Genomic DNA, 24,273 nt, shown 5'->3' on the forward strand with positions numbered 1-24,273 from the left:
ATGTGGGGAATGCATGCTGTGCACACACAAACCAATCAGATTGCTTGTAACTGTACAGCGAGCATTCAGCATTTTGGCTGACTTGTAATTCCATTTTAAATCAACAGGATAAAGAAAACATTGCTAAAAGAAACATTTCATTATGTAAGGATATTGCATCTCAGACTAAGACGGATTTCTTCTCACTCACAATAAAATCTTGTTCCAATCATGATTTTTATTGAAATAAAAAAAAACCTGGGCCAGTTGCTTTATGCCATAACAACCCAGTTCACTTTACCAGAATCTTAACTGGCAAAAAATGTGCTATTATCTTTATTTTTTAAGGTCTTAAAAGAAATCTATGATAATCCTTGAGACAGTCTCTACATGTAGTGTTTATTGATTGAAAAGTTGGGAATGTATAATATGTTTTATTGTATATTCAAAGACTAAAACAGTTTAAGAAAACATTCAGACTTCCAAGAATACATGTTGCTGATATATTTAATTGTTACTATTCCTTTCCATAAATGTTATATATTTCACACAGGGCTCACTCATACTGCAAAGATTTTTCTGGAATGTTTTATAGGCTAACTTGTTTAACATATGCTTTGGATATACAGCTAAACAGGAATACGTTTAAAAACTTGGCAAATACGCAGTTTGACATTTGGGTTTAGTTTCTGTTACTTTTTTTTTGCTTAGAGAAAAAAACCCTTATTGTAAAGATTTACTTTTCTTTTCTTTTACTGGTTTGCTCGTACAAAACAGAAACACTCCGAACTGTGCCAAGACATGATTCTGTTTGAGTATGTTATATTTCTATAGTTTACTAAACTTGCTTATTGCATAGTGGATTTATTGAGAACAAATCAAGGCTCAAGATCATTTGCTCAAATGCATGAAAAAAATTTAAGAAGGGTATTACAGACATGTTTCCCATAGCCAAGTCTCTATACATCAGCTGTAAGTATGAAAGAAAAATGTAAAATGAAATGAAACATTAACACCAGAGAAATCAGTTTTCACTGTATTAAATCATTTGAATGTTTGTGTTAAAAGAGTGTACACTTGCTGCCTAAAAACAATTTTCAAACATGATTCAAAATCAGTCTGGGTTGTAAAATGCGTGCATTTATATCACATTAACTGTAATGTTTTCAACAAATTTAATGTTTATTAATTAAAGTGGTTTACTATACAGGAAACATCAAGGAGAATTCATCACACAGAAATGTACACTATAGATGAGAGATGTAAAAGTGCATGCAGACGTTTCTTCTGTTAAAGAAAAAAAAACAACAAAAAAAAACAGAAATAATAGTCCTAAACTTACTTGCTAGAGATCCCTAGGGTCTTAATTATGAGTGACAGCTTTTCTCAGAATTTACAAAAATGCCATTTTACAAGGAATGACTAACACATTAGCAAGCAGGTAGAAAGGAATGTATTTGGATTTTATTTTACAAGTGTTTGTGCTTGACAAATGTGATCTCTTTTTAAAGAATAACTTGTTTTCTTTATTTCAGTTTAAATATAGAGTGGGTAGATTGATGCCAGGTTGCTCTGCTTTTGACACAGTTTGTCTCCAAATTCTGTTTGGTATCACACAATTTAAGTCGTCCTTCCAGCTTTCAATCAGACAGACACCAGAAAGAACAAATTGCATGTTTCATTAACATTCGGAACAATGAAATCAAGTCTTTGTTCTAATTTTTGGCTGAATAGATTTTTAAAGGTGTGATTATCATAACCTAATAGTGTCTTTGTCTTCACTGCAGTGGATTTCCGATCAAACTTTTCCCCTTCTTTAAATACTTTAGGGAATTTTCAAACGTCGGGATGTGTGGCTGTAATGCCCCAAGATTTGTTCTCCCTGAAAGAAATCATAGTGACAATTTATTAAACTACAGAGCAACCTGGCTTTTAGGGGTCTGCAAATTCTAATTGGCTTTACAATTATTCATCGGTGTCCTAGAAAAGCTAACATTAATTCTTGAGTCATTCCATTATCATTAGGTATGTTATGTCCATGCATTACTTTAGCGGCTGTTTTAGGTTTCTGTTCTAATACAGGGTTGCAATAACAAATCAATGGGGCATTACTTTTCATGGTCAAACAATTATTTAAAAATCAAACCTAAATTGCATTGTATGAAATATGACGTGAAAGCCTACAAAGGAAACAAATTTGAAAATATTTTTTAAATAAATGTGTGTTATTATAATATCATTCAGTCATGTGCTGTAAAAAAAAAAAAAAAAAGAAAGAAAGTAAAGAAATAAATACAATGGTACAAGGCAGACTTTAAACAAAATGAAAGATGGCAGGAAATAAAACTCTTTAGAATCAAACTGGTTTATTCACACAAATTTAATAGGGATATGTCACAATTGTTTGGTCCATAAATATTTAGGGGAAATAGTTTCTATACAAAGAATTTATCAATAAACAAAGAAACATGGACAAGTTTGCTAGACTACATACTGAACTATAAACACGAAGCTCAATATATAAGAATCTTGAATGTACCAGCTATATCTGAAAGAGTGCACAACTGCTTTCTATGACGTTTGTCCCCCTCTAACAGAATACACCATAAAAAGGGTTGGGGAGGGGGAGGGAAATCAGAAATAAGAGGTATAACAGTACAAAACTATTGAGGTTTCAAAAGGGCATAACAGTTAAATTAACAAACAACACGTATATATCCTGATTCTTCACAAACTTACTCCCAAGTTAATCTCATAAGGCACATAGTAGAACTGAGTTATAATTAGTCTACTTCATAAAGTAGATCCATAGTACCATATATTGTTCTGTCAAAGAACAAAATTTGTAAGTATATCAACATTTTTACCTGTAAAAGTGTATTATTAAGATGTCAACCTTAAGAAAGCCACTCTTGGTCTGGTAAGTGGTAACTGCCCAGGATGTAGTAAAATAGAATCAGTCAGGATGTATCTTATGTTTAAGAAGGTAACTCTTGTCCTAAATATTTGATGGCATATGCACATTCCTCGAATTATGGTGCTAACAACATTGGTTCCATTGTCTTTTCATAAAAAATAAGCTGTTTATCCTATGCTAATTTTTCTAAAAACCCTGAGCAAAAGTTACAATAATGCACTTCAGTATGGGTGGTGAACTCTAATTATGTAGCCATACATTTGTGTGGGAGGGGAGGGGGCTTAAAAAATGGAGATTTATGGGGTCTCAAGAAGCAGAATGTTTGTGCAAAGTTATCTTTAACCATCCACTCGGACTAAAGCTTTCTTTCTAGTGCTTCTTTGACTACATCCACAGTCTTACCTACTGCTGTGTAATTACAACCGAATTGTTCAGATGAACATTCACCACTCTCCAGACCATTCAGATTTAAGATTCAATTTTAAGGAAAAAAAAAAATCTTGCTTCTGTAAAATAGGAGATCTATTCAGATCAGCATCCACAAGGCTTTTGAGTTTTGTACTTTTAAGACAAAATGCTGCAAACTCCAAACTCATAATGAAAGTTCCTCTGAAACATTTCTTTTGTTATACAAAAGTTAAAAAAAAAATTAGAAATATTAAATAATGTGCTAATGACTCACATGGTAAACCAAATGCAGGATACAATCTCATTAAACATCTCAAGTAAATTCAGACTAGTAATGAATAAACTTTACTAAACATGAGTCCTGAATACCTTAATAAATTATATTTTGCTTATTTCCATCTGCCCGGAAAAAAATATTTTTTTCTTTTTCTTTTTTTTTTTAGAAAAATAATAGTTATATTATTCACAAGTGCCTAAATTAGAGGGGGTTTTAAAAACAATAAATAAATATATTTTGTGGCTGGAAAAACAATTAAACCAATCTGTTATATAGAAATTAAACCCAAATCAGTTCTGTTTGTTTGCCCTTGGTTGGGAAACATTCATTCACTGGAAATGGAGGGGGTAGAGCTTGATGCTTTCATTTCAGTTTTCAGTATTATCCTTAACTAAAATACTGAAAACTAGTATTCTTTAATTAAAAAGGATACAACTCAAAACTAAGTATAAAAATAAAAACATGAACACTAATACTTTAAAATGAAGCATAAGCCCAATGCATGTCAGATCTGAAGGAGTAACCCTGATTTGTGTATAGATCACCCCCATATCCCAATTAGCATTCCACTATTCCACTGGGTAGACAGACATTTTAAAACAATTTTTTTCAAGATGCTGGAAATAAGTAACATACAATTTTAAGAGGCACTTTTTCAAGGATGCTTTAGAGATCTATAATCTTCCACTGAATAAACTGGCAGATTACCGAATTTAAAAAGCCTGAATACAATGTATAGACAATATATGTTAATTCTATACAGACATTACTGCAAACTCATTCGCCGAGTGGCTGCAGATGCAATAAACCAAGATGCCTCCTTTTTCAAAGATTGTGCGGGTAAAAAAAAAAAAAAGACCTTGTAAGCAAGTGTAAAAAAAAAAAAATAGTAATAATAAAAATAAATAAGGTGAGCTGTTAGAAAAGGTTCGTTAAGGTAGTTTGTGAGGGGCTCCCGGATTCGTGGCTGTCCATGTTAGAGGTCACAGCTGTCACTACAGTGATAGTGGGATTGGTCAGGTCTGTTAAAGTGGTCGCAGTGCCGGGCGGAGTGAGAGCGCCGCTGTCTGCTGAGGCGGAAGGCGGCAGGGACGTGCCATCAGCCTTATCAACTCCCCCGTTCTCCTGCCGCAAAAGGTTCCGTCTGAATTTGGCTCTTGCGTTTTGGAACCAAACCTGCAAACCAATCCCAATTGAAATCCGATGTTTGCTTTTGTTTGTACTAACAGATCATGCGAGTCACACTACAGCGTCATTAAAACGGATTTTGCCCTCTCGCTCGCTCTTTCCTGGGAACCATAGGGCGAGGCTACAAAAGCAGATCATTTGGTATATTAACGCTTGGCGCTATGGGGGTGGGGGTGCTGATCGTGCCACTGCGCGCCTTTCCGGTACCAGACGCGCACCACCTCTGGTTATCCCACGCTTCTTCCTACACTCTCTCACTTTTTATATTTACAAGTTCAAGATTAGACGCAAAAGTGTATGTGAAGAGCGAAGGGAGCAAGTCAGTGACGCTACTCTTGCAATTTATTTTCAGCAGATTATCACCTTCGTGATCAAAGTAAAGCTCCCTGCCTTGAGCTACAACAAAAACGCGTGCCAGCTTCTCAGCAGCTATCTTTACCTAGTGACCTGTAGCAAGAATTTACTTATTGGTGCAACTACTAAATCACACCCTTTAAGATGTTTTGGCTTTGGACGTAAGAAAAAGGATCGATGGTCATAAAGGCTTTCTTAAAGCCAGTGATCGTGCTACACTTACATATAAAGAGCAATTCTGCCTTGGGTGAATCCCGCCACATTTATTCCAGCAACCCACTGTTGCCCAGTGTTAAGCTAGAGAAAAGTGCAGGTCACATGAGGAGACAAAGGGGTAATCAGCACAGGCAGCCTGCAGAAACCGGGCTCATGCTTACCTGCAGAACTCTCTTGGTCAGGCCGGTTTTCTGAGCGAGCTGCTTTAAGTCCTTGGCGTCCGGATTGTGGTTGATGGCGAAGTAGGACTTCATGGTGCGGAGCTGGTGGTGCTTGAAGGAGGTGCGCATGCGCTTCGTCTTCTGCGAGGGGGGGTAGGGCTGCTCTCGGTCCAGCTCCGCTTCGTTCTCGTTGCAGCCTGCCGGAAAGCGAGAGAGAGCGAGAAAAGGCAACTGAGCGGCAAACGGCTTCCAGCTTTTTTTTTTTTTAGTGCACGACACACCTAGGAGAATATGCAATGAGAGCTTGACTGCATCTCGTGTTTGCTTAGAGCAAAGCCGACTCCCTGACATGACCAGGGGGACAAGTTAAGAGCAGCCCCATCTGCTCCCGCTAGATTTATGAGACTGAAACCGAGGGAGAAAACAGTTCTCCCGGTCTTCCAGCGTTTCCTCGGATGTGTTTTAACTTGACCTGCTCTATTCAGGAAGGAGAGGGACCCATTTCAGAACAAACAGCGCACTGAGGTTTTATTGCTAAGAGCATATGCTTGACTTTTGTCTGTGGAGTGAGATATTTGTATAATAATAATCTAGACCACTTTGTGCATACCGTGAAAATGATATGCAGCTTATTATATATTATTTTACTTTTAATTATAAAGTCTGCCTTGAGCTTCTGGAAAGGCAGCTCGTCTATTGTAATTGTAGAGTACCCAACCCCAAACTCTCGCTCTACTTATAAACTTATTTTTCTCCATGTGTAGCTACATATACAATATGTTTTATACACTTCCTAGAATACTTTTTTCTATATAAAATCCCGTGCCCCTCTTGTTAAAAAAAAAAGTATAAAAAAAGAATGCTACATTAATAGTATCAGTCTATGTTCATGGGGACACATCTGTCTTCCTCCTACCACGCCCCTGTCACCTTGAAAAGTAGTAGTTTTACTTTAGGTATCATTTCGAAGGAGAAATTCATAAATGCATGCAGAATGTCCCTTCCCTTCCAGAGGTTAACTATATTCAGCTGAGCTAGGCTGGGTCAGGTTCCTACAACGCTGCTGCACGATTTAATGTCAATGTGTCCGACAAATACCACGAAATATTTAAAATGTAGGATTTTGCACAATTTCAGAAGTTTTTAACCTGATGTGTTCTTTCTGTTAATGCAATCATTAAGGTATATACAATAAACGGTGAACAACATACATTATTTTTAACACATGGCATATACAAACGTGTGTATTTAATTTTAGTTAACCTTTACCAAATCTGGAGATTATCTATAGAGAGAGACATACTGCGGTACATTATGCAAATATTTTTGTGCTAACACTTAGCCAGCCCTTTAGACGCAAGTAAGTAGCAAAATGAAGCCCACCCTTCCCCCACACCACTCCATGTTTCAAAATTATCTCCAATAGGTGCCAGGGGTATACACTCTGTCTATATAACCACAAGCACATTTGTTTTGGAATTTTCAGCTTTCTTTTCAATGCTTTTCATAGCTGTTGAGATAGGTAGGTCATCCATATGTGGGGTTTAGTTTATCAGATGAAGTTGAAAAAATGATGGAAAGTTTTTTAAACAATTGTTTGACATAAACAACATATGTAAGTGCCATGAGACCCAAACAATCCTCTTGGTCTGCAAATATGATGGGGTATAGCAGAATATATTTGAGCTGAAAATGCTTGTTTTTAGTTCCATGGCTTTGAAACAAATGACTTATACCAGTGGTGCTCAAACTGGTCCTCAACCCACCCCCAGGTAATCTGATTTTCTGGTTATCCATCATGACTATGTACTTTCATGCATCTGACGCAATGCATGAAGTATCCCATGTGTATTCATTAAGGATATCCTGAAAACTTGACTTACTGGGGGGGGGGGGGGGGGTGAAGCAGGACCGGTTTGAGTCACCACTGACCTCAACAGTACAACTGTGCACTTGTGGACAAGGATTTTATTCAGAAAGATTTATTCCAGGAATTGTATTAAAATACTAGATATTAAGGGAAATAATAATAACAGGATAGTTTTTGTTTTCCTTAGGAGTATTTGCTCTTTAGCTTATGAAAAAGTTATGAACCTTGTCAAGTAAAGACATTTTTTGTTCCGTTGCCTTTTAAAAGTTTTTCCAGACCTACAGATGAGAATAGTCTGGAATTCACTAGGGCCAATCAGATTGTTCCATTTCTTCCATCTTTTTTATTATTATTATTATTATTATTATTATAGCTAGAGAGCCGATAATTTCAATGTAAACTGCCAGGATTGAGATATTTGACCTAATGTTAGACAACTTCACAACGCTGCATAATTAAATACATACACCTTGACGCCTTATTTTAAAATTTGAGTTTGCGATTAAATCTCTCCTTGTACACTACTCATGCTGTCTAAAATGAACTGAAAATGGTTCACCTTGAAGTTTAAAACCAGTTTGCAAATAAATTTCTAATATAATTAACTGAATCAAATACATTCCATGCTATATAGTGTGCAAGCCCACATTCATTCATTACAGATTCACCATCCAATATTTTTCCATTGCCATTGCATAGCAACATAGTAATAACGCAGAAAAGGACCAAATGGCCCATCCAGTCTGCCCTGCAAGCTTCTTGTGGTCGTTATTGGCCACTCCTTGCAGGATACCCCCATGTTTCTCTCAAGGATAGTAATTGCTGTTCAGTGCAGTTACCCCCAAGCCTTATGATAATAGTAATAATATTTACAATCAATCAAAACTAAGCAACTGTCAAACCCATAAATTATTGCTAGCAACGTTTTTACTGGGTGAAGAGCCTTCTTGATAAGTCAGACAATGCTATTGTTTTAAACATGGATAATTCTATAGCTTTGTACTCTTGTTTGTGATTTTACACCAAAACAAAAATAAATATTATGAACAATAACAATAAGAAAAAAAAAAGAAAAAAAACTATGCAAAATGAAATGTGAATGTCCTCCTAAGGAATGTTTATAAATTAATTTAACTTCCGGTTTCTCCAGCTATAATGGCATTTAATTTTATAATTTTACATTTTAAGGCCCCTTTCAGTCAGGAAGGGTTTTCTTATAGAAGGGAAATGAAAGGTAGAAAATCCTTAACGGAAAAGCGTGCAATCCGATTTGATCTGTCATTTTTAGAATCCACTGTACTGTCTAAACCTATACAACTTAGAAGTAATTAGGATGCCTCCACTTCTAATTGTCTAAATCACTCACAATCAAAACATGTTCCTAAAGGACATTCTCCCTTTTTGTGCCTTGGGGGAAGGCTGTTGATGCTTCAGGTTCTAAGCGGCCTACAGTCACAGGCTCTAGAGGGCAGATTTACAAACCAGCGCTAACTAAAGAACTCGATTTACAAACCAGCGCTAACTAAGCATTCAGAAAACAAGTCTGTTTATAGAGATTAATTTTATGACCTAATAGCCTGTTTTACCGATGCCCATAGATGATTTAACTGTTAAAAAACAGGCGCACAAGCAGAAAGGCTGTATATAGAGAGAGCAAGAGCCAGATCACCTGCCTAGCCTCTTTGTGCTCCAAAATGTTAAACAATTTTCTTCACTTTGAAAAGGTTTTACCAGAGATTGAGCTTTGCCCTGCAACATGTAGTCCATCGTTAGGCTTTCTATCTTTTTCGAAATCGGGAAAATCGGATGCCAGTGCTTTGGGTCCCAGGTTCTTGGAATTAGCGCATCAATAGCGCTGCATATTATTAATTACAAATCATAATGAGGAACAGAAACCGAACAGAAGCAAACTGTTCCTGTCAGTAGGTAACTCAACGGAAAATTCTGATTTTCTGGCAAACCCCCCCCCCCCCCCCCCCCAAAAAAAAAACTACAGACTACACGTTCATCTACAAAGATAACATGAAAATGATGGAAGAAGTAGGTGAAACTATTTAGTTCAAACTTCCGGTTTCTTAAATTACATAAACGAGGGCTATCTGTTCTGCAGTATTTCACTCGATTAAACAACTTTTCCGTGCGCTCTGGGACTCGCAGTTATTTGATGCTGCCACTAGGGGACACTGACATTCTTTTTTTGTAGTAAAGTGTTTATAGGAGCATGAAATGCAGGTACAGGAAGGATCTGAAAGCAGACAGACGCTCTGAATAAATATTCTAACTGTACTCTATAAAATAAATTCTACTATTTTATAGTATTCAAATATGTCATAATTGTGCTTTCAAAACAAACACATTGTGCTTTTGGCAAAGGAAGTTTGCATTAAGTTCTTTGAAGTTTTAGAATACTACACATATGCCGACCCAGCTGAGTAATTTTATTTTTTTTTATGTAATACAAATAAAAATAAATATGCATATATTCCAAAATGTATTTTTTTTTAAAGTTCTAAGATAAATACTAATGTGAAGAATCTGGATTCATGTTTTTCATTTAAAATAAAAGCTGTAAAGCAGGGGCACTTTAAAAGGTTTGGGTTCCTATCATTTCTATTCTGTGGCCAACTCCAAACTGGAATATGTGTTGAAACCAACTACCCAGATAAAATTACCTTTCTAGCAATGACTATTTTAAAGTCTAATTATTCTGTGTAGCTATCAGAATTTTCTGTTCTTATATTAAGACTGGAATTATATGTTTATAATGACTCCACTCAGTAAGAAATCTCTACCATGTTGTGCCTATGAAAATGATCTTTATTTCATAATAACAAAAAATGGGTTCTGTTTTTTGAAAATAACCAAGCCCTATATTTTTTTAATTGCTTTCTCTCTCTCTCTGTCTCTCTCTCTCTGTTGTGTAGATAACCGTATAGTATATATGAATACACATTTTTTGGCAAAATAATTTCCTTTAAAATACTGTTTAAAGAGTGGAAACTAGCGAACAGCAGTAAAATATGAGTATTTCGTGATATTTTTCCTTTAAATATTTCACCTCGGAAGCCTTATGAAATATCAACTCCTTTAATGTAGATCCCCAATTATTCTCCCTAATTAGTGTTTTTTCTCTCTGCTGGTAATGAGGCTGATAAGGAATTTCAGACCTCTTCATTTAGTCGAGGGCATACGAAAAACAGCACATTAATGGTTAGAAGGTATTTTGTTTTGCTTTTTTATATATTATCATCAAAACAAAACATGGACAGAAAAAAAGATCTCTTTGTGTGCTATGACTAGAAAAAGAGTTTTATAGCTATCAGTGTTGCCGGAGTGGGCGATGTTTAGCGTTGCTGAGGATGATTTTCCCCATAACATTGTTTTACAATGTTATGGGGAAAATCATCGTTAGAAATAGAAAGAAAAAAAAAATAAGTAAAGCTTCTTTCTGACTATAGACCCGGAAATAGTCCGTCTTGAAAACTGCTTTAGCTTTCCTCGCGTAATTAAATGCTGCTCATGGGCCAACGGATTCCAATGTCACCTCCAATTAACAAAGAACAATTAAAGCCGGGGCTGGCCCGGCTCTGAGGTCCTGGCATCTGAGGAGGTGACTCAGTCACTCAGAAAAAAAAAGACAGAAGAGCCCAGGCACTGGGCTCAGGGCAAAGTCGCCAAAGAGCGACCCCCTAAAATCTCCTTCCTTAGCATCCATCTAAAAATAGACTGAAGAACTCCCAGCTCACGATTTCATTTCACTTCCATAACGTTTTGCATTACTTCTCTCAATTAATTGTACTTGCAGTAGACCTCTGTTAAGACGACAACAGCATAATTTTCGACGAGTATTTTAGCCTATGCTAGGGACAACACTAAAACGATTTTGCTTATAGTCAGTTCTGAAAAAAAAAGTGGGTTTGTCCTTTTAGCATAGTCTTAAGTACCTCCTTTTGATTCCGTCAGTAGTCAAGAGGCTTTGGGGATTTCGTGACCTACAGTGATCACTCTGCTTTTACATTTTAAATATATTTTTCATGCTATAGGTCAAACGTTTTAACGAGAGGAAAATATTAATATTATCAATGGGAATATTTTCCTCGGAATCCGAGCTTTTTATTAAGTAGACAACTATGTCCTCTATCTTGATGGGATTTCTAGGTGAAAAATAGAATAATAGAATGACTTCGTTTGTCATAATTAAGTGTGAAAGCAAATTGTATCTGTAGGTCTTTTGTTAAATTTCCCATACATCAAAGCCCTTTCCTTCTGACCCACTGCCAGCGTAGTTTTGATGCATTATATGCGGTTAGGAACAAAATTAAAAACAAAAAAAAAAACACTCTTAAATATGAAATATTTTAAATATTTGTTCGATACTTTTGTTTGCCCATATTGTATGCATGAATATGTCTTAATTAGCATAGCACTTTGATTTAGTTAGTAACGTTGCGGGAGGAGGGGGGTGATTTCCCAAAGATATTAGATCTTACCACTAAACTAGAATGTTTCCTTTAGTGCTGCTTAACATATATTTCAGGTTGTATGTTTCTGTAGTCCCTTCACTTAATCAACAATTTACTATTTTTCTGGATGTCCAACATTCTCCACCCATCAAACCTGCCACCCCCCACCCCCAACAAAATAAACCCAAATACAACTGTTCTATAAATGAGGAATTGCTTCCTTAATTGGACCGCTTTCCAAATTTAGCCCGTTTGAGATTAACAAACTGACAGACTTTTAGAAGAACTGCTGCCTCTAAGTTTTCCATCCAGTCTTTCATCCCTCTGTAGACCATGTTTGTTGACTTCCTAATAAGCACATTTTTTATTGGCTGGAAAACCAGGTACTTTCTGAATTTAGACACTGACAAATGTCTCTCTCTCTCTCTCTCTCTGGGCAGGGCAATATAATATTTGTACAGGATTCCCACCTGAGTTGTAATTAACGATGTCCACGCCCATCGCTGGAGTCTTCCTTTTCCTTGGCCTCCCTTTCTGCACGGTGCCAGTGCCATTGAAGTAAGGAAGTGCCGCTAGCCCTCCACTTTTAGTGGCCAGCTCAGTGTATCCCAGCTGCGGGTGGAATTCTCCTTGCAAGAGGCATTCGAAATGGACCCTGCAGTAAACGAGGTTGTCTTTCATGCCAAAGTGGTCACCTGTGGTTAGAGTCTTGTTGCAGGTGGTGCAGGTGAAGCAGCTCAAGTGATAAACTGACTCCCTGGCTCTCATGACCATTTCGGAGGCTGAGATCCCAAGGTGGCAGCGGGCACATCTCTGCACGGAGAACCTTCTGAAAACAAAACGTGGGCATCAACAAGACATAAAAGAGCAAGGGGTTCATTCATCAAGCATTAGTATCAGCGCCAACTCCAGTTTACCATTCTATAGCTCTTAAACCTGAGCTTACCATAGCAGCTTTTCTATGTTATGTTCAATTATTTTAATTAGTATTTAAATATAGCATCAGCTGTTATAAATTAAAATGAGTAGATAAATGCAACATACAATATTCATATTTGCTCCTATAACCGTTATACCTTCAATCATAGCTTTTATACTGTGCCCTCCCATGTTTCAAGTTCTGCTTCAAGTAATAATAAAAGTAACTATTAATATAGGGAGAACTATAAATACTAATAAACTCCCTTCCTTTACTCTCTCCACATCTCCCCCCTTCATTCTTGAAAGAATAAAAAACGATTATATATCAAACATGCCAGAATTGTTTGGCAATTCTTAACAATGTAAATGCTAGCTAGTCATTAGCATAAATATATAAAAACTTAGAAAGTGTTCCTTTTTGTTTAAATGTAGCTATCACTATTAATTATTAAGTCCAAAGATTTAGCTTATCTTTCACTGAATATGAATTAAAGATCATATTGAAGGTTTTATTTGGCAGAATACTAATATAAGGTTGCCATATTTGCAGAAATTTCTCCCAGCTCTGTGATTAGCCATCTTGTCCAGACAAATACTCCATTACCATCATCTGGTATAGTTATATTGTCCACATAGTTCAGTCAGGCACTCTTTCATCTAGCCATTTGCACAATATACATTTTCTAGCTATTAGAGGACATTTCTGAAGGAAAAGGTTAACATATTGCTCCTTAGGAAAATAAATATCTGGTATTCCCAAAATACAGAGTTGCAATGATTTAGTGGGTGTAAACTTTATCCATGGTATTTAACTGGTGTATAATGTGATGCCCAAAATCCTCTCTCTATGATTAACCAAATATAATGGATATAAGTAACCATATTATTAAAACATTTTAGGCATTTATCAGAGTTGGCTATGCCTGTTTTAAGTGCTTGAACAAGGGGTATATATTCTGTGTATCATCTTAAATTGTATCTCTCTCAAGGGTATATTCTCAGTCAAAGTTTTCATTTTAGTAAAACCCCAATCCAAAGTATGGGTCACTACCTCAGTACCTGCATCAACTATAAGTCTGTCCAAGATATTTACCAATTGTAGATTAGAAAATATCTTATAAGATGAAGGGAACCGTCAGTCCTTTTGACCAAGAGAGCATAAATGGATTGGTCAAAGGAACTGAATGCAAATTAATTTTTGTTAATCCCCAAAATGTAATTTAAATAGTGTCTAACCTGTAGAAAGGCAAACAAAAAAACCTCAGAGTTTTCCAAACCAAATTTAATTTTGAGATCTTGAAATGTACAAATAATTTGCCATTAGTAGAGAAAAATTCTTTCACTGATATTAATGTTTTTCTCCATTTACTAAATATTTTGTTGGAAAGGCCTGGTTTAAATTCAGCATTACCTTGCAGAGGTAGGAAAATTGAACAGTTAGGAAATAGTCCCACCATTTTCCAAGCTGTACACCATGTCTATCTGACCGATAAATTGTTTTTTATTAAATCTAGAAGATATTTTACGTTTGCATGAAGAACATAGCTAAGAGACAAAAGATTCACTATTCGACAATCACTAACTAATGTTCCCAAAATCCAGCATGTCTCATCAGACATACTACCATAGCAGCTTTTTAAATAAAAGTCACAAACTTCCTTGCAGCAGCCAGATGAGCAGCTGGCAATAAATGGCACATAAATAAGTAAGCAAGGGTGGTCTAGGTGCAAAGAGCCGCCTAATGAAATATAGGAGGAGTTTCCATTCAGAAGAACTATTTTAGAAGGGGAAATGAATTACTGCCTCCAAAAACTAGAGGCAAACTGGAAAGCATCGTGTTTAATGTGTTGGTATGGCAGATAAAAACCATAAATATACATCATGCCTATCAGTGACAGCTGGTAATATCAGGTGCTCTCTGCTGATTCAGAAAAGTTACTTTTTTTCTGGATCTATAGGTAACCTGGCCCTAAACAAGGTGGGAATCAGCTTTTGAATTCAGTAAAATTAGGACCAAGGAGGGGACAGAAGGCAGCTCACTGCAGGATCTGGAGAAGAGAAAAATGGGGAAATCACTTGAGATATGTCTTGAAATACTTGGCTCTGGGTATAATGTAAATATTTGATTATTTGGTTTGAAACCCTGGGGAAAGCAAGAGTTTTCCCTCAAACTGTGCCTGGCATTCTTGTTAGACAGGATGTGTTAGAATATGAATTGTGCTATGAATTTCTTGTTGAAGGGGTTGCTCGGTAAAGTACTTTTCTGGCCACTTTTATTATTATTATTATTATTATTATTATTATTATTATTATTATTATTATTATTATTATTTTATCATGTATGTGCAGCCCGAGTCTGAAAGCTGGCTCTATGTGCAACGCTAATGTTGTGTCAGCGCTGACACTGCTCTGTGCCTTCCCAGTTCAGGGCTGGGAGATGACTCTTCTCCAGCACCAGATCCCTGAAGCCTGCGCCAGGACGGGCTCATTTTGGCCTTGCAGTGCCACAAATCAAGACATCCCCACGAGACAGCCCGGAAGCCTGCGCCCTGCAATGTGGCACTGCAGCGCCTCGCGCCCACGCGGGCTCCAGGGCAGACTTGAAAATGTGCGCTCGGATGTCAAGGAAATTGTAAAACAAAAAACAGGTCTGGTTATTAAGTTGGAAAAATTTGGGGGGGGGGAGGGAAGAGGACCCCGTTTCTTTGCTCATTGGAGGAAGTGGCAAGAATTTGGCGGTAGATGTCTCCAGAAACATATGGAAATATTCCCCGGGTTCCCAGTATGTAACAAGAGACACGACAGAGAAAGGGAGACCCTAAAGTCTCACCAAGGTACAGTGAACATGGGTAGTAGGGTCCCTATTTTTCAGAAACGGAGTTTTTCCCCAAAGAAAGCCTCTGAAGAACAGGACAGTAAATAAAGCATATGAAAGAGAGCCCTGGTGTCATTCTGCAGGCGAATAACTCCTGAACGTGGTCCCCTCCTTTCTCAAAGAAGCAAAGCTAGAGAGGCCGGCAGTTACAATCGGCTGGATTGACTTATTGAGGGCCTTTCATACACCCAAAATGGGAGACACAAAAGTATTGATCAATCAGGTCGAGTAGCTTGGGAGGGGGGGGGGGTCTTTTTTTTTCTTTTTTGCTTCTCTGTCAGTGGATTTGCTTTTAATTTTTACAAACAGAGACCTCCTGCATGGCTGAGAGAGTATAATGATAGACGAGAAGTCAGGGCCCTTGTGGAAAGCGAGGAAAGAAGAAGGAACGAAACACTTTTTATCGCACTAGAATTCTTCACAAATGATAGTAAGTGAATGTAAGTAAAAGACAGAAAACCCAGTCAGCATCACCGCGCAGCGCTAGATACAGGAATGGGGCATTGCCACTGATTACTTCAGACGTTTACACATTATTTGGAAAGGGTCCCGTCTACTTCTGGGGGGAGTAAACAAAATCTTTAAAAAAAAAACCTCTTATTTCTAACAAGTGTAGTACTACTGTAAAATATAAAATCATCTGGGGAGCCTAAACAAGAATAGGGTGACACTGGTGTTCTGTGAACGGTTTCCTGTTGTTATTATTTACACTGGCGAGTTTTCACAAACAGATGAGAATTCTTAAATGCAGCTGTTCAAATGGGCAGGCACCTCTCTCGCTTACTGCAAACATCCCTTGTCTATCATAAAATCACTTCACTTTTCTGAATGGCACATTAGTACATCAGTTTGAGAATACCTGTAATAATCCTCCTTGCAGTAAATGCTGCCATCCTTGGCAAAGCAGGTGAGTTCTGACTCCAGGGCCAGTTTACATTCACAGCACTTGAGGCACCTAAGATGCCACTGCTTGTCAACAGCCAGCAGGTAGTATCTGTCTGAGATCTTCCCTCCACAACCGGCACACAAAGCAGGCTTTTCGGGACTCATGGGGGGCAAACTCTGTGAAGCAACCACAGGGGAGGGCAGAATGAATAAAGGCAGGCAGAGAGAGACAGTTCCAGCTCCAATTAGTAATTGTTTTTTTCAATTGTATGTGCAAATGGACTCGTGCAAAGCAAAAATTTCTACAGAATGTCTGAACTTGGAGTTGAAAGTATAACTTTCCTGCTCTGTTTTGTTCACTTCTATTCCATAAATGGACGTTAGATAGAGGCCTAAACAAACAAACCAACCAACCAAGCAGCTTGATTAATCCCTGAATTACAGAAGGCCTGTGAGCACCTGAATTATGCACACTAGCTTTGCAAAAGGACCCCGGTACAGGACATTCTATAGAAACGCCATTGACACAGCCTATACACGTTTGTAACCGTGAAGTGTACAGTGTAACTGGCCTTCACTATGAAAAGGAAATCTGTCAACTCAGGAGGAATAGTGATCCAGGTTGACTTCTAGGCACATCTTCAAAGGTGAAAATAAGGAGTAAGTAATGATTCTATTAATAATTGCAATGTAATATTGCTAACAAAATCTAAGCTCCCATCCCCCCCAGAATAGAGATGGGGGCTTAGATTTTAATTATGTTCTCCCCGCGATATTAGTGTTTCACCACATTAGTGAAGTTTGTATTGAAAATACAAAGTTAAAATATAGAACGTGTGCAGTATGTTCATTTCACAGTACAGGCAAGATCGCTATCATTTTATATTGTACAAGTGAATATGTTATGCCTTTTTAACCATGGTAAGTTAAAAGAAGAAGCAACAATAGTTTAACAGTATTGTAGGCCTTTACCCTGGGGAAAACCCTTGCCTTCTTAAACAAATAGAAAATGCACCAAAAAGGGGACGGTAACTGGACGATTGTACGGTATTTTCTGAAATCTTTTGCTACTGCCCATGAAGCATTATAATTTCAATAGTTATTAGGAAATACCGCCTTATCTTTGGGGATTTAAATTGCGTTCTCTACATCTAAGCCGTAAAATATTCTGCAAATAAACTGAAACTGAAATTATATCAACTGCCTCTGTGCCTAGCTTAAAAAAAATGGCAATGCAAAGAATTCCCTGGCTTAGAATGAATATCGTTTGGAACATTCAGGGACCGCAACATTTAATTTATAAAATGTGAGGTGAACTGAGAATTTCGATTTGTTCCAAACATTTCACATTTGCGCGTACATTTTATTCTATTAGTGATGAACTGGACTTTTGAAAAAAAAAAAATTACCTGGAGGGAGGAGGGAAGAAGAATAGGAAAACATCACTGTCACAAAGCAGATTAAAACTGCGCATAATCCGGCCACCAATTAAAACTTCTCTCCAGTTCTTTTTCTACCTGACTCGCTAGCTAAAAATGCAAACTGCCCGAGGGGATCTTGCAAAGAGTCTTTACTCAGGAGCGAGCGATCTAAGTAAAATGTAAATGTACTTTACATACCACCACCCCCAATTAGCTACAACTGGATATTCTGAACTGAACTAGACCTGCGCTACGGAGAAATGTGCAGGCGTCTTCCGAATGAAACCGAGCGGGAGGGCTGCGCGGAATGCCGGAGGTGTGCGAGGCGCGCTAGCGTTCGCTGCGTCGTCGCTGTCGTTTCGTAGCGGCGGACGGCTGCGCTCCTTACGTACCGTTTCTCTCCCGTTCATCTGCACGCCTTTGACCTGCAGGCGGGACTCCGCCGTCTTGGATCGCCTCTCCATCTCCTCCATGATCCCTTGGATGTGGCCCCCGGAGATGCCGTGGAAAAGCATGGCTGCTGGGCGGAAAGCACAGGGGTTTTCGTCGGCTCTGCACCCCACTATTTCCATATACAGCACCCCGGCGTTTTCAGTCCAGGATCCAGCAGCGTCTCTGCCGCTTTGCAAAGGTCACACCCCCCCGGCGCACCAAAAAAAAGGGGTGTGTGGGGGAGGGGCGGGGGGCAGAGAGCGCCCCAGAGAGTTTCCTAGGACCTAGAGATATGCAGAAAGCAAACGAATGAACAACAAGAAAAGTTCTACATCGACAGTTTAATGGAGCAGATGCAACTGCAGTGGCCAAAAAACCTCCATAGATACCGTTCCAGCGAGGAGAGAGGACTTCTGAGAGCTGGAAGAGATCTCCCCCGAGCTGCAGGAAAACTCCCAATGCCTGCAGGTTGGACTTGGCACTAGCGGCTTCTGGAGCTGGGGCCAATTTGTTAAGAGACTAAAGCCAGCCCATTTTTTTTTTTTTTTTAGATAATTTAGTAGGAGGAGTTCCCTCCCCTCCCCTAGAGCTGCCACTGATTTTTTTATTCAGACAACAAAGACCTGTCATGCTCCCCCCCCCCGGCCCCCCCGCGATAAACCCGCAGTGCCAAACCCTGGGGTTGCGGGGAGTACAGAGATCGCATCCCCCCCACCCCCACCCCCACCCATACACACACACAACCAGCACCAATTAATTATATTACATACTGCGATGGTAGGAAAAACAGTCTTTGTGCTTAATGGCAAAGTGCGACTTTCCCCCCACAAAACATCAGTTAAGTTTGCAATAAGGCTGAAGGGCAGCTTTCTGTCTCCCTTTGTAGGATTAGCAAGAATCAAACCTTTTAGTTCTGGCTTGTGCCCATCCAGTCTCAGAAAATAGCATAGCTTGCTGCTAGTGTGAGAGAGGTCTTGGGATATTTAATAGTTTGACCGTAACTCTAAAGCACCTTCCAACTACATTAAAACACAGCTCGCTTAAGTAGCAGGCAGAAAGGAAACTGGACTACAAAAGTCATCTCCGACATATTTGAATTCTTATGAAGCTTCCTAAACAGGTCTCACTCTTATAACCTACTATGGCACCGTATTGCAAACAGTCTAAACAGGTCACTGGAACACGAACCCCGTCCTATTTAAGAGGAGGGCAGTGTATTATTGTGCTTTATAAAAATGCGCTTGACTGCAGCGTTAGGATATAAAACCATCTCTCTCTTTACTTTTTTTCACACTAGGTGTTGTCTTGTCTTTGGCTGGAAACAGCTGCCGGCTGTTTCCTGACACCTCAAATCCCTTCTAAAGGATCTTCCTGGCGGCAGAACTGTTCCTCTCCATCCCTCAGGGACTCCCACACTAAACCCAGCAGAGCTGGTGAAAAAAAAAAAAATTCACTAGGCAAAGCCTCGTTTCCTTTCCAGAGTCTCACAAAGGCTCCTCCCGAGGGATCTGGAGAGCAATCTGCAGTCACCTCTTGCCATGGAGCCATCCCAGGACACAGGCAGCTTCCTCCTCTCCGTGTAAAGCAGTGGAAATGGATGTTATTTGCAGAGTCAGTGTTGCTACATTCCTCCGAGCGCCAGAATACAGCTCATAAAACACACTTTCAAGCAAAAATGAAGTTAATCAACTGAAATAAGCCGGATTTTTTTTTTCCTGTTGGCATGTTAGACCTTGGACAGCAGGGTTGCTATTTACTGTAAGTAATGTCATTAGACCTTTTGGAGATAAATCAATGTGTTTTTAAAAAGATAAAACGGGAAAAGTTATGCAGACACCAAGAAATACTCAGAGGAAATCTTTTCTTTACGAACTATGTATCACAAACTATGCAGCTTGCTGGCAAAGGAAAGCAATAAACAGGTTTCAGTAAATGGAGGATCTCCTTAGAGAAAACAAGTCAATTAGCACAACAAACCACAGGAAAAGGCGAAAGAGCAGAGCTGAGGCCTTGTTAGCTGTTTCGCTTTTGCATTCCTTCTATTGAATTCACATTAAGAACTAAAAAAAATAATAATAATGATTACAGGAAGAGTAGAATAGTATTAAGGGTGCAGCTGAAAGCGTAGCAAACAAAATAAATAAATAAATAAATATATAAAAACCAAGAGCAGAGAGAAGACTTTGTGAAATCATTAGCTCGGTTTTCTGAGAAAGTGCCAGCCCTTTATAAAGCTGCTTTCATCGGAGTTCCCAGCAGCCTGTCTTAAAGGTGACTTTATTACGATTCTTTTTAAGCTTCTGTGTCACTTGTTGAGGTAATTTCTCTTTGTTTGTAAGGGGTTCTTTTCTTTACCAATACAGACAAAAACAGGCGCTAAATGAAACGGGTGCTTTTCTGCCATTCTTAATGTTATGTACAAAGTTGAAATACAAACCAAATAAAAACGTAATAGATAAAATGAAAATCACTATTTATTTAATTAGCCGGCTATGTATTTACTTATCTACATTTGTCTTTCAAACCTAATATCAACCTAGCAATCGAAATACACACACCAGATTGCCATATCACCAAAAACCATGTTTAATTTATTGACCCATGCCAGGGTTTTGTTCTCCATTCATAAGAACAGAAGAAGTTGCCATACTGTATCAGACTGAGGGTCCAGCATCCTGTTCCCAGCAGTGGCCATTCATGATATTAACCTTCAACGTGTAAAACAGCAATCTCATGCGGGGTGTTCATCCCCCTACTGTCAAGGGGGGGACGGTTTTCAGCAAAACACTCCAAGGGTCTGCTAGGTGGTCTCCCGGTACCTTCCAATACATTCTCCACTAAAATAAGCTGAAAGCTTTCAATGGCTTCCTGTCCTCTCCTTTATACCGCACCATTTCACTGATATGAAGGGAGCTTCCCTGCTATTTTCAATCAAGGGACAGCGGAAGGAGCGCACTAAAGAAGCACTCCGTAGTGACAACGCTCCGCCGAAGTTGGACGTCCATCTCTCCCCCGTCTTTCTGCTCCCTCCACCCAGTTCAGTGCAAACCTACAGGTGCACCGATGCTTCTCAGCCTTACCCGATCGCTTGAAAAAAAAGTAGGCGAAAATGTCCCATATCTATCTTAGCTCAGTGGCTCCGCTCTGAATAATTGGGCTGATCCAATTACAAAACTCAGAAATGGCTAGGCACTTACATCTGGGTGCACTTAACAAGATCCTTTCTTTCTGCTCCATCAGCTGCTGGAAAGAGTACAGGAGCCGCTGATGCTGCAGAGAAACCGGGACAGTTCTAGGCGTCTTCTCATTACGGTCCTAATGGTGGTCTATGGACCCGGTTTCTATCTACGGGGACGCCAAATAAAACAAAATCTGTTACCAACACCAACCATGGTTTTCCCTTTGCCAAAAGGCCTATAAATACAGCGAATCCCTTTCTTCTTCAAATATTTTGGAAGGTTTTGCTTCTAGTTGTTCTCACTAATTGCTAACCACGGTTCTCAGCAGGCTGCAGTATAGCTTATGGTGCAAGGCATCCTATGCAACCTTTATGGCTCTTATTAAAATAACAAAATAAACGTTTTAATATACAGCGGAAAGCTCGATACCAGGATTAATCTAGGATCTAATTTCAGCGCTCTGCGGAGGCTTATTAATACGAATCCGGTTTTAGGAGGAGAAAAAAAAGGATGATCCTATTTTTTTTTTCAAATAGTCATGGAAATTAATACAATTATAACTTGATTTTTGTCCAATTCTTCTTATTACAAATATTATGTCGATAATTTAAGGTTGTGCTAATCATTTAAAGGCGGTACAGCGTTTGCACTGGTGCAAATTGAATAGACACCAGTAGAAATCATGGCTATTTTCGTTCCTTCACCGAACAAACCAACAAGCAAAAACGTGAAAACTTTGCATTTTATCACCTTCCTTGAAAGGGCCTTCTACTAAACTAGATCTCTGCCCTCGCAGTTTTTCTTTTCACGGGACAGTTTTCAGGGAAACCGTACTATCTATCATTTGCATCAGATTTCTTCTACATAGAGAGTCTGTGTGCCCACCAGACCTCAGGCTCAAGCCTATTACAGCGTGAAGCATTTCCTATATACGTCACAGAATTGAGAATAAGCATTATATATGTTAGAATATGTCGCCTTTATAATAAATGCTGCATATATGAAGATACCTGCCTACCTTGAAGGAAATGGTGCTTTATCCTCGGCAAGAAGAAAAAGCAGGAGGACCTACTACTGCAGCTGCTCAGAAGAAGCCTATTAGAAGCGGATCTGGATGAATTCTTCGATATCATGCCAGTCTCTTGAAAGGCTGGCATGACATTAAATACTAATTGCTGCGCACAGGGACAATGCACAGAAGAAATCGAAACCTTGGCAAAAACCTGTCAGATCTGAGAGGAGAGCGAGAACTTCAGGCTTCCGAATCCAATTTAACCTCCAAATTATGTGGGTGTTTTGCAGAGAAAAAAAAAATATTTCGATGATTTGTATTTTCCATAGTTGTATTAAGTAAATGCATTTCTTTCTGAACATCATGATTTTTATGAGTAGTGCGCGGGGCGTGTCTGATCAATTTTAAAAGATCTTAATGTTTTATAGAAAAATAAAAAATAAAAACAAGAACGTTTATTTGCCTACGTAATATGTGTTCAGTCAAAAGACAAGTCAATTAAGACAATAAAAATAGCCAATATTTCAATAATTACCTTATCCTGTATTTATATTATTTTGATAATAGGGTGATAAAATCAAATAAAACAAAATAAAAATAATTTAAGAGATAATTTTAGAAAAATTCTTTACAAAGCACCTTAGCAGCACACATTCCTCTTATTAAAAACGCTCTTTGGATGCAGATGTTCATATCCCTAGCTTTAAATAGATAGGTAGATATAGATACACACACACACACACACAGGTACATGTACAATCACACCCAGACACACACACATATAGATAGAACAGAAGCTGCATCCAACAAGATCTCTTACGTTTAATATAATATATAATAACACATGTATGCTAGCTGCATTATTAAAAAAAAAAAAAGATTTATGTCAAATTTAGGATATTAGAATTAGGCGCAGACTTCAAATCCTGCAGGACAGAATCAAATTCTCCCCTTGGACTGCTAAACAAGGGCAATATGCTTTTGAGCCCTACATTTTCACTTCGTTGCTTTCCATTCCAGTGTTGCAAAGCATTTTCGGAGGCGCGCGATTTCTGCCGGACATCTGCGGCCGGTTAGCACTGCCCTGGCGGCAGACTGCAGCCCTAGCGCCAGTCTCGGAGGTGGCAGGCAGGCGAAGGAACTGCTGCTGCCCCCAGTGAATGCCCCACTTGCAAAGAGGAATGGGAAAAAGCAATATTTTTCCTTCACTGATCGACTAAGGGAAGATACGTGAAACGTGCAAGGGGAGCACATGAGTTTATTTGCGATCGCTATTATTTAATTGTTAGTTAAAAAAAAATAAAAAAAGATGACATTTAACTGTGTGAAATCTAGAGCAAGAACCGAGACTGTCTTACCTTGTGACTCAAGCAGGTTCCCAAATCAAAACTGTTGCCTTGTTGACAGAGGGATGGGAGTTTTAATGGAGAGATGGCAACGATTCTGCCAGTAGATGGAGGATGTTCCGTCTTCCTCAGAAGATCCCTACGTTAATTAAAATAAACAAGCTGTGTGCTGGAAAGGACCCCCCCCCCCAACACACATATCCCTCCTCCCCCTCTCTCTCTCTCTCTTCCCCTCTCTCTCTTTCTCTTCTTACAGCCGCTAATATAGAACTGACTTGAAATCTTAGCCTCTGACTTCTTTTGCAAAGATAGTCCTACTACCTGTCTTCTATTCGTTCTTTACTCTTCGACATAAATACGCGAATAACA

The 24,273-nt window shown here is 38.6% G+C and overlaps 1 protein-coding gene across 5 annotated transcripts; it reads right to left on the reverse strand.

The window, feature by feature from the left end:
• Positions 1 to 415: 415 nt before the first annotated feature.
• Positions 416 to 23,998, reverse strand: LHX9 (LIM homeobox 9). Of its 5 annotated transcripts, none has more exons than XM_029618711.1 (6): positions 23,917 to 23,998; positions 18,328 to 18,651; positions 16,489 to 16,691; positions 12,304 to 12,662; positions 5,501 to 5,697; positions 416 to 1,861 (listed from the first exon to the last, which is right to left on the reverse strand). In XM_029618711.1, the coding sequence occupies exons 2-6, from the start codon at positions 18,505 to 18,507 to the stop codon at positions 1,805 to 1,807; spliced, it is 996 nt and encodes a 331-aa protein (XP_029474571.1). In that variant the 5' UTR covers positions 18,508 to 18,651; positions 23,917 to 23,998; the 3' UTR covers positions 416 to 1,804. The 5 variants fall into 5 exon arrangements, with proteins under 5 accessions (XP_029474571.1, XP_029474572.1, XP_029474573.1 ...); XM_029618712.1 differs by lacking the exon at positions 23,917 to 23,998 and adding an exon at positions 19,898 to 20,024; XM_029618713.1 differs by lacking the exon at positions 23,917 to 23,998 and adding an exon at positions 18,757 to 18,843.
• Positions 23,999 to 24,273: the final 275 nt, after the last annotated feature.

Source organism: Rhinatrema bivittatum, chromosome 10 (assembly GCF_901001135.1).
Source record: "Rhinatrema bivittatum chromosome 10, aRhiBiv1.1, whole genome shotgun sequence".
In the NCBI taxonomy this organism is placed as follows: Eukaryota; Metazoa; Chordata; class Amphibia; order Gymnophiona; family Rhinatrematidae; genus Rhinatrema; species Rhinatrema bivittatum.

Excerpts from the sequence above, each read along its gene's own strand:
- LHX9 (XM_029618715.1), bottom strand. The coding sequence starts at position 18,507 with ATGGAAATAGTGGGGTGCAGAGCCGACGAAAACCCCTGTGCTTTCCGC. Across the intron at positions 12,663-16,488 it reads TGCAAGGAGGATTATTACAG|AAGGTTCTCCGTGCAGAGAT; the intron begins GTATTCTCAAAC and ends TTTTGTTTTCAG. Across the intron at positions 4,758-5,500 it reads TGACCAAGAGAGTTCTGCAG|GTTTGGTTCCAAAACGCAAG; the intron begins GTAAGCATGAGC and ends ATTGGTTTGCAG.